At 44.9% G+C, this 10,608-nt stretch overlaps 1 protein-coding gene across 1 annotated transcript in view; it reads left to right on the top strand.

The window, feature by feature from the left end:
- Nucleotides 1–789: 789 nt before the first annotated feature.
- The window catches only part of FARSB (phenylalanyl-tRNA synthetase subunit beta), a gene marked incomplete at its 5' end in the record, with an annotated part of 39,119 nt that continues 29,300 nt past the window's right edge, over nucleotides 790–10,608 (top strand). The window contains 10 exons of the mRNA XM_084267516.1: nucleotides 790–847; nucleotides 1,946–2,001; nucleotides 3,158–3,312; nucleotides 4,355–4,427; nucleotides 4,909–5,024; nucleotides 5,479–5,629; nucleotides 6,823–6,931; nucleotides 8,844–8,914; nucleotides 10,215–10,276; nucleotides 10,363–10,414. Of these exons, the coding sequence (XP_084123642.1) occupies nucleotides 790–847; nucleotides 1,946–2,001; nucleotides 3,158–3,312; nucleotides 4,355–4,427; nucleotides 4,909–5,024; nucleotides 5,479–5,629; nucleotides 6,823–6,931; nucleotides 8,844–8,914; nucleotides 10,215–10,276; nucleotides 10,363–10,414 (903 nt within the window). The remainder of the gene's footprint in view (nucleotides 848–1,945; nucleotides 2,002–3,157; nucleotides 3,313–4,354; nucleotides 4,428–4,908; nucleotides 5,025–5,478; nucleotides 5,630–6,822; nucleotides 6,932–8,843; nucleotides 8,915–10,214; nucleotides 10,277–10,362; nucleotides 10,415–10,608) is intronic.

Raw genomic sequence — 10,608 nt, 5'->3', positions numbered from 1 at the left:
CCTCCTCGCCTCAGAGCGAGCGGCCCCGCAGCCGCCCGGCGGGCTGGGACCTCCTCGCCTCAGAGCGAGCGGCCCCAGAGCCGCCCGGCGGGCTGGGACCTCCTCGCCTCAGAGCGAGGGGCCACGCAGCCGCTCGACGGGCTGTCCCCCAACACAGACACACGCCTGGCCGCCCCCCACCCCCCCCCACCCCGCCACGCCTCAGCCCGCGGGCGAGGCTCTCGGAGCGGAGGAGCTCGCGAACTCCGGCGCGGGCTCCAGGTCGCGCCGCACGCCTTTAACGCGCCCGCCTCTCCCTTACACGCCGCCCGCCGGCGCCGAGCCCGCGGTGCCAGCGGCGGGTGCCCTAAAGAAACAACCCGCTACGAAGACCGAGCCGCACCAAGCGCTGAAGCGCTGCCCGGCCGCGCTCGCCTCACCGCGGGCCAGGGAAGGGCCGCAGCCCCCGCGGGCCGGCACGGCCCCTCACGCCGATTGCACCGGCCGCCTCACGCTGCTGACAGGGCGCGAGGATTCCCAGCCCAACGGGATGACGTCTGCGGCGTAGCCGGCCACCGCGCTGCCGGTACTGGGCGGCGTTGCCCACCGCCTACCTGGGGGCGAGAGGCGGGCGGAGCCGCTCCGCAGGCTCCCGACCAAGCTGTGTCTGCACCCTCGCTCCGCGGAGCGAGCGAACCTGCCGGCGCGAGCCGGTGGAAAGGCTGGCGTCCTTCAGGCAGCCCGGCGGAGGCGCGGCGGGGTCCTGACAGGAGGTCGCGCAGGCGCGGTGCGGGCCAGCCGGGGGCCGCCATGCCGACTGTCAGCGTGAAGCGCGACCTGCTCTTCCAGGCGCTGGGCAGGACCTACAGTGAGTGGCGCGGCGGGACGGGGCCGCCGCTCGCCTCACGCCGCCTCCCGGGCGGCCGGCCCGGCCCGCGCCCCGCGGGGTGCCGCCCGCAGCGCCCGCTGCATGGAGAGTCCCGGGCACTCCGCGGGTGCGGTTCCGGAGGTGGCTGCGGCCCTGCTGGGCAGCTGCCTCCCATCACCGCGGCCGCGGGGCCACGACCGGCCGCGGCGCCGTCTGACGGCTGCCCGCCCTGGCCAGACCCGCGGGCGATGCGGCTGTCCGGCCGCCCACTGGCAGCTCCCCGCGCTCCGAACCGCCCCGGGGAAGCCCGGGCTCCAGCCCACCCCCGGTGCCGGTCAGGGGCGCTCCCCGGCCGCCTGCTTCTCCCGATCCCGCCAGGAGGAGCCGTGCGGCGGCCCCGGACCTCGCCGCCCTTGCGCGGTTGGAGTGCCAGGCCCGCGGGACAACCGCCCGGCTGCCAGTTGCGGCTTGTGGGGGGGAGGTTCACCGGGTGAATGAAAAGGGAGAGGGGGGAGGCGGCAGCGGGCCAGCCGAGCGGTTCACGCCGTGTTCTCACCCAGCCCTTCCCCCCCGCCTTTCAGAGTTACGGCTTCAGCACCGTTGGCGCTGCTGACTGGGGGACGGGCACTGGTTTGTCTGGCCCACACGGGTCGGTGGGCTCGTCAGGCATCGGCGCACATCTTCCCTTTCACGTCAGGGATGTGTTACTCAGCGCAGTTGGCCCAACCTCTGTTCAACAAGCTGCCTGGTTAAAAAAGCAGCTGCCAGCAGAAGCTGATCAGTTACTCCTGTTTTCGTTATCTGGTCAGGCCAGCATTACTCTGACAAACTGGGCTGTGGGGCTGGCAGTGAAGCCAGGCTCTGAAGCTCAGGAGCCGTGGCTGTAAGAATAACATGCCAATAAATGCATTATGTACTAAATCCCCTGCTATTCAGGTGCAGATACCAGCAACATTCTTTATATTGCTTTTACTATTTTTTTATTTTTTTTCCAAAATAGCATTTGTTATCTTATTTGGAAACATTCAAATCAAATAAAAAAATTACTTTCAAAGTCAGGTCTGCTTAGTAACCAAAATTCCCTTTCCTTCTTCACAGCTGATGAAGAATTTGATGAGCTTTGCTTTGAGTTTGGTTTGGAGCTCGATGAAATTGTGAGTAACATTTTATTTGTTACTTTTTCAGTAGCTGTAGCCTACTGCCAGCATTTGTATTCAGTAAGAGTTTGTGCTGCCTTATTTCCAGCATATTCACTGGTACAGTGTTGGTCGATGCCCTCTAGCATGTACCAAGAAAATGTCTAGGCAAGGTTTGGAAGATACCACGCTCCAGGTATCTTCCAAAAGCAGCGTGGACAAGACTTGAAGGTCCCCTTGACCTATACACAATCTTTCAGCAGTACTGCAGCAGTCTTTTCATCCTGAAATATCCTCATGCATCTCCATACCCCGCAGGACAGAATACGTAACACATACCTTAAGGTTCTTCTTATAAAATACCGCTGTAACAGACTTTGTTTGGAGTCCAAAAGGAAAACATACAAAAAATACCATCTTGGAGGTAAGAGGCCCCAAGATGGCACATTCCCTGCTTCATGGAGGCCGTCAGTCTGTGCTGTTTGGTCTTCAGCCTCTGGCTCCAATTCTTTTAGTAATGTAAATACAGCCACAGACCATGTATTAAACATGTTTTACCAGATGTTTGGCTCAGCCTTGTATGCATTTTTCTGTGTGATCCACAAAAATGTATTTGTCCTGGACATTGTTACCTAGAGTTGTAACTAATTTATATTTAAAGTTAAGGTTTACATTCCATACTTGGGAAAATTTGCTGCCCCTGTTAACTGTGTCTGTGTAAATATTGGTTAAGTAGACCTGTTTTGGTTTTGCTTTTTAATTGGAATTAATTGATCATTTAATGATTGTTAAAAGACATCTGAATGTCCAATGTTGCACTTAATTTTGTAATAGACTTGATATGACAAGTCATTTGCCGATCTACTGCCAAAAACAAGGTCTTGGTTCTCAACTGGGATCTGCTAACCTTGCTTCTGTAATCTCTTTTTCTAAAAGTTTGAATTCTGATAGTGATTTTTTCTTTTGGTACACTGCATTACAATCTCTGAATCTGAGAAAGCTTTAGATGTTATGTCATTTCTCCTATTCAGTGCGTCCCTTGCTGTATAAATCCAAATTACAACTCAGAGCTTTTAATGAATACAATTTTTCCTATTACATGATCTCACTATCATACTCCTGTCAATGTTAAGTTACTTCAGGTTAAAAAGACATTTTTTCTGCTTCATTTCAGACATCTGAGAAAGAAATCATAACCAAAGAAAAAGGTGAAGGGAAAGCAAAGGGCGCATCTGACACCGTTCTCTATAAAATTGATGTTCCTGCCAACCGTTATGATCTCCTGTGCCTGGAAGGGCTGGTCCGAGGACTGCAGGTCTTTAAGGAAAGGTAACACAGAGCTGTGGGATTCGTGTGGGATTTGTTATTTGTTGCATACAAGTCCATTTCTGGCCAATAACCAAACTTGCCACTGGCTTGGATTTTGAGTATGACTGATTCCTTAGACATTCCTGTTGTATATTTTTAAAAGACTAGACTAGGATGTTACTGGGTTTTAGATCTGTCCTAAAAAATTTTCAACTGCTGGTTTGTCTGAGATTTATCCTCTGTACAGAACACCTGCAGAGGAACTTCCTCTATAGTAAATACCAAAACAAATAGTTTATTTAACTTTTCTGCTATGACTTTATCTCCTTGAGTCCTTCCTTTCTCATTCAGTAATCTGCTTACCATCCCATAGAAAACCAGTTCTAAACAGCTAATTCACATGCTGGGAGCCAGGAAATGTTACTGGAGAAATTCCTTCTCAGAAAGCGTGGTTGGGCGTTGGGACGGGTTGCCCAGTGGTGGAGTCACCATCCCTCAGGGTGTTTAAGGAAAGGTTGGGTGAGGTACCTGGGGATGTGGTTTAGTAAGTAATAGAGGTGGACTAGATGATCTGGAGGTCTGTTGCAGAATGGCTTGAGAAGCAAGGCCACGAGCCTCTGGAGCAGTTGTTCAAGCAGCCGCCTGTGTAGCTCAGTAAGACCAGGCCCCACACTGTCTCGGTGAGAACAGAAGGGTCAACAGTCGGTCAGCATATTCTTGTGTATCGTGCAGCAAGGCCATAAGATGTGGGAGCAGGAGGAGTGATAAGGACTGAGAAAGAGACATGATTCCCAGGCTGCAAGATGGGTGGAGTGTGTAAATGTAACCTCTAGTTAAGAGCCAATTAGAATACAAGTATAACACATGGTAGGAATAGTATAAAAGGAAGTGTGTGCTTGCAATGAAGTTGAAGTGCTTTATCAATCACATTGATTGGCAGCATTCTTCCCTCTCACTGCGTCAGAGGTCGTTTCCAACCTCAATGATTCTGAGATTTCTAAAATTTCCTGAATTTGGGGAGCTTATTTTCGTTCAGTTACAGACATTTTTGGTTTTATTCCAGGATAAATCTCCCTAGGTACGAAAAGATAATACCAGCTCCAGGTGAAGGTCAGAAGCTGATTATCACTGAAGAGGTAAAAGTGTTTGCTGCACCTTTGTTAATTTGTTGGGAGTTTTGTGAACCAGCAAGATAGGTGTCTGTACCAATTTCCTGCAAGCAGGGAGACTAGAAATCATATTTGCAAAACAAGAGCTGAAGCGATTTAAGTACCACTACTTGTTATTTACTTTTAGGGAAGGGAAGAGGGAGGAGCACTAGATAAATTATTTTGGGTGAACCTAGGAGAAGATCAAATCAAAGCTTCAGATGTTCACATTGTATTGACCTCTGTGCCGTTACACAGTGTTTTGGAAACCTCCGTGTCTCTAGCAGACCTGGAGATTTGGGGATTTTCTAGCAGACCTTTGGGATTTTGGTGCCCTTCTATTAATTTTCTTTTGGATTACTACCTTACAAAAGAGGATTTTATGAAGAAAAGCATACATTTAATCAGTTGTAGTGTAGTATATTCTGTGTACTTGAAATGTATAATGTGTTGGTGTTGTCAATTGCAGACTGTCCAAGTCCGTCCTCATGCTGTAGCTGCAGTCCTTCGTAATATAACTTTCACCAAGGAACGTTATGATAGTTTCATTGACCTCCAAGAAAAACTGCACCAAAACATTTGCAGGTTAGTGCTTAAATTAGTGTATAGTGCCCGTGTGTTTGATTTTATCATGTTAAGACTGCAGATCTGTATTGCAGGGAGGCACTAGATTTATATTTATGCTAGGGAGAATCTTTTATAGCAGCTGTCTTGAGCCTTCCTGTTTCCTTGCCTGATCCTGCCCACTCTCAATAATATTATTCCCAACACAAATAGCTGTTAGAGCCTCTGCAACAGTTGAAAAAGAAATGTTTAGCAGCAGTCCTGTTGGATTTGCCTTTGACCATTAGGTGTGGTGTCAACATTGGTTAAAATGTTATTTGTGAAATCAAGTTCTCAAAATCGTCCTTCTACTTTTTCAGGAAGTTCTGTGAACACACTGGAGTAGAGAGCATCATGAGATACTATCTCAAAGGAACTCCAAATATCAGTAGTAAAATCATCATTTTGCCTTCTTTCTTTCTTTCTTTCTTTCCAGGAAGAGAGCGCTAGTAGCAATAGGTACCCATGACTTGGACACCATATCTGGTCCATTTACTTTTACAGCTAAAGCTCCTTCTAAAATTAAATTCAAGCCCTTGAATCAAACCCAGGAGTACACAGCTTCACAGATTATGGATCTGTATAGGGTAAGTGAGAGTTTTCAGACTTGTTGCATTAAATGCCAGAAGATAAATCTCCATGGCCCAACACCTCTCATAGCCTTGTTATTAAGAGTTGTCCTTACAAATAAAACAGCTGTCTTCTGTACCTTCAGCCAGTGAGCATTCCATGTTTTGCTTATTAATGAGAAATTCATGGTTATACTTTATTGTCCATGAAAGATACATCATGGTGTTTTGTGGCTAAGCACAACCCTCTGGTTTATCAATGTGAAGGCTGCTTTTCATGATGTTCTTAACAGTACTGTAGAAGGGTTGTATATTTATCTGCACTGCTTAGATAACTCAGTGTACAAAACGAAGGAAAGCTTGGGGTGAATAATACCAGATTTTTTAATATTACTTTGATTTGGCTGATTTACTTGGGGAATATGTTAAATTTTTTACCTAGCTACTTATTGGGCAAGTGTAGCTGTGTAAAAGGCTCAAGGTAATTTTGGCACTGCTCTTGGCCCAGCATCTTGATGAAAACAGGTAAATACTAGGAAAAGATTTTGTCAGGTCTAATTTTACAGTGTTTATTTGTGCCACTTTAACTGTCAGCATTTGAAAATGATACTGTTATCATCATCACTGCTACAAAATCAGCCCTGCTGGAGCACATGTCTGGTCAGAGATGGATAAATTCTCAATGCTCTGACGAAAGATGAGTAAGGGCCTGGGAGCAAGAGGTATCAGAGACACTAAACGTAAATCGTGGGTTTGTTACAGCTTATACATATGTCACTGGAACAGATGTACATTTTGAATCAAATTTAAGCATAAATATACCCAGTGATTTACAATTAGAAGTATTTTATCACTTCTGAGGAAAGTTCCTGTAAACTAAGGATGTGTGCTCGTGGGATTGGCAGTGAAAGGTCTGCTGAGGTGAACAAGTGCACTGTTTGGACAGCATGGCCTGTGCATTATTGAGAGACTCCTTAAAGAAATAATTTTTAGAACTTCTGAAAAAAAATCCCCAACCCAAAGTTCAAGTTCTCTCATTTCCAAGCTTTCCTGCTTCTGAGAGCAAACAGCTTTTGCTAGGCAGTACCTAGACCTGAGCCCAATCCTTCCTTCTTTCAAAACTCCCATTAATTTCTCAGCAAAGGCTTGTGGCACTATGGAAGTTCACACGTGAGGTAATGTGAAACTCAGGCTGTGCTTTGTTTCTGCAGACTGACAGCCACCTTCGGCACTATTTACACCTCATTGAAAACAAACCACTCTATCCTGTCATTTACGACAGCAACGGAGTTGTTCTGTCCATGCCACCCATCATCAATGGTAAGATAACTTAGGAGTAGCTTATACCACTGCTGACATTCCATGTGTGAGCCAGGGCGACTGACAGAAACACTGATGTGTCGTTCATAATTCCATATAGTTGTCTTTCCTTCTTTCTGTTTAAAGGCAGCCAAATGTTTTGCTCCTTCCATAGGCTGCTAGCATTCCTCTTTTCTCATCCTCATCAAGAAGATGTCAAGGTCCCGCTGCAAACCTCTGCATTTGGCTTCCCATACCCTTCTGCAACTCAGGAAAGGTTCCTTGAGACCTTTGTTAGGAAAGCTTTTTTTCTGTTGTTTTTTGGTACACAAACAGTGCTCAGGAGACATTTAACTAAAGGAAACACATAACAAATTTTGTAAGCTGCTATCTGTAACAGTCAGCTTTGTACTCCATTTTGTGTGGTCATAGTAGGGAATTTATCTCCTACGTCTTATGCCTGGTGTCTTTATCAGCAGTGTGAACCAGTACATGTGGCTCCTTTCACTATCACACAAGTGATTCCAAAAGACTTTAATGTTTAAAAAGAAGAAAATTTCTTGTGTTATTTCTAAACATGGGTTACCTCTGAATGCAAACAAAACTGGGGGGGATTTTTGAGAACCATGTTTACTGAGGTCAGTTAGTGGCACAGCAAAAATTATTCCTTTAACAGATATTTCAGTATCTGTTTATTTAGGTCAAGAATCAGTAACTTTTCCTATACTGATCAATAAAATCTGCAGTGATAATCTCTTTGGATATATTTTTCCTAATTCATCTTATCCATATCTTGAACAGCTAACCCAGATCTTCTTAAAAGGCAGATCAGACTCTGTGCCAGGGACTTGTAAGAACCACTGTTCTGAACCACAGATGGTGTCAACCACTGTGTCTGATTAGGCTCATTCTTTATTTGGGATGCTCCACGTATAGGCACTAATATCATTTACATATTGTCAGTGAAATAAAGCTTCAGTTAAATTCAATACCTGTCTCTATTTTAAAGAACAGTATTTGAGAGAAGCTTCCAGGTTAAAGGTACTTTTTAAACAGATAATGAAATGTAAACACCTGTATTAGGTTTTTTTCATTATCTACAAACACACTTAACTGAAAGGTTGTATTTGCTTTGACATGAGTCCAGAAATGCTGAATACATTCTACCCCCAAAGGGGTGCAGCACAGCATCACAGGCAAGGGAATACAAAATCCCTCAGTCTTAAGACTTTCAGCACACCTAACTCTCAGTCCAGCCATGGCCCAGTTTCTCAGGTAGGAAACTGAAACACAGCAGCTGCATGACTTGCTCTGGGTCAAAGGAATCGAGAACGCCTATGTGCACCCAAGTGTGTGCTTCCCCCAGCCCCTGTGGGGCATCTGCTTTACTGAACAGTGCAAAGGAAGGTGAGTACAGATGAACCCCTAGTAGGGCCTGAATCACTACCCCAGACAAGCCCGTAGTGTGCCAGCAGAGAGTGTTGAGACATCTTGGTTATTCACACAACTTTTTAAAAACTATTTAATTCCTGTACAAGGCTGCCTTCTTGGGCCATCACACGTGTTACTGAAGCCAGGAAAAAGGAGATGCTCTGGAGGTGCAGAACCACTTTGCAGACAGCAGATGGCCACTGTTCTGCTAGTTTGCTTTTTCAGGTGGATACAGAGATACCTGTAGATTAGTGTATCTCTCAATGTAAAGCATAACCTAGCCAGTGAGTCTGGTCTGCCTTTCCTCTTTTTTGATTCATAAATTTTAAAACAGAAAGAGCTGCTGTTCTGGTAAGAATTGTGAATGTTGGTGCAGTAAACAGTGGTTTTTTAAGCTGCAGAAGATGACAGTGATCTTGAATCACAAAAGGAGTTAGTATCTGTGTCATTGTAAGAAAAGTAGTAATGTTTGTTAACATGTTGTTGTCTTCCCATGTTTTAGGAGATCATACAAAAATAAACTTAAACACCAGAAATGTGTTTGTTGAATGCACAGGCACAGATATCACAAAGGTAAATGAATTCTTCCTGGTTTTGATATATTGCAATAGCTTTGTTTTCATTCTGAGTGGTAAGGCTGCAATACAGAGGCTGACAGTAGCCAGACATGTACTTTAGGGAGCCAACCTCCTATTGCAGGAGGGCAGGATAAGTTGAGGACTATGTGGAATTACCTGAACACAGTTTTAGGCTTGCTCTATAGACAATGTTGTATTTTTATTGGATTTTGGTTTTACTATGTCTTTGCATTGACACCAAGTGTTCAGTTTGTATGGGAAGTAATTTAGGTAAATTAGGGGCTCTGTGGTTGAGCACTTTTCTGAAGCTCTGGAAAGCAGTCCAATGCACTAAGGCTGTCTGTTTAGCCAGAATTCTCTTTGTAAAGAATTGTTTTGTCTCCTACTTAAAATTTGGGCTGAGGGAAGGAAGACAACACTTTTTCTTCTTAGTTATCTTTTTCAAGCAGGGATGCTGTGCAAGCAGTTGTCAAACTGAAGCCTTTCTATATGCAAATCCTGTAACTCAGAGCTGCAGCATGAAAGCCTGGCAGTTATAATTGCTGGTTCTCCAGTACAGGTTGTGCTTTCATTGATAGTTTCCCTTAAGTGTGTATCTTGACATTGAGGAGCAGGAATGCTTTTAACCTACCCTACTACATAATGATATGTTAACATAAATTAAGTTGCATGTAGGGGAGTGTCTTTTAAGAAGCCAATAAATAACTGCTTCATGCTACTGCTTGCCTTGATAGTAACAATAAAAATAGTGTTACCCCATTTACATGAAGGAAGTTATAGTGTGAGGCATCAAAAAACCCAACCCTTGTAGATTGAGAAGGTGATCTGAATCTCATTATTATGTTCTGTTATTAAATATTATAAAATATTAACAGTAAACCCAAAGATTTTGCAGATGACATAATTTGATAAAGAATGCACAGTCCTTCAGCCTCTATATTCTCTCTTGAACTTCACTGAAATGATTAATTAGACTAAAGGTTGGGAATACGCCGTTCCAACTGGTAATAAAGACCCTGTGTATCTTTGGAACAGAATTAACCAACATGTAGAAATGCTTCAGAACCTTAAAGATTTCAAGTTTTTGCATAAATGTCTTTGCAGCAGAAGAATATTTTTTAAAATTCAATCTCGCCTTCTAGACTGTTCTGATTTTGATTATTATTACATAGAATAGAAAAAAAGAGAGTGAGAGACAAGATTTCCCCCCTCCCCCCTTTTTTCCTAAGATATTTTATCTGCTTCAGCACAAATAGATGGCAGATTTCAATGTCATTCTTCTCTTTATTTTGTAGGCAAAAATCGTTCTTGATGTTATAGTCACGATGTTTAGTGAATATTGTGAGAAGCCATTCACGTGAGTATAAATCTCCAGGCAGAGACACATTACATCTGAGCCACATGTGAAAGCTGATTTTACTTCTGTGTCTCTGTCTCTCTCAGTGTGGAAGCAGTAGAAGTTGTTTATCCCAATGGGAAGACCCACATCTATCCGGTAAGCGTAATGTTGTGAGATCTCAGCATCCTCAGGGAAAGGATTTTGTTTACCCAAAGCCTGATAAGAGTGACACTGTCTGCTTTTGCTGCAGAGGTGTTATATCCTGGTTCTGAAGTACAGTGTAAAAACTCAGCTGGGCACTCTCTGTGTGTTAGTGAGACTGGGCCTTCTCTAAGCCCAGGGAAAATAAC

This window comes from Gallinula chloropus (genome assembly GCF_964237585.1).
Source record: "Gallinula chloropus genome assembly, chromosome: 8".
In the NCBI taxonomy this organism is placed as follows: Eukaryota; Metazoa; Chordata; class Aves; order Gruiformes; family Rallidae; genus Gallinula; species Gallinula chloropus.
This window is presented reverse-complemented; position numbering and strand designations above follow the sequence as displayed.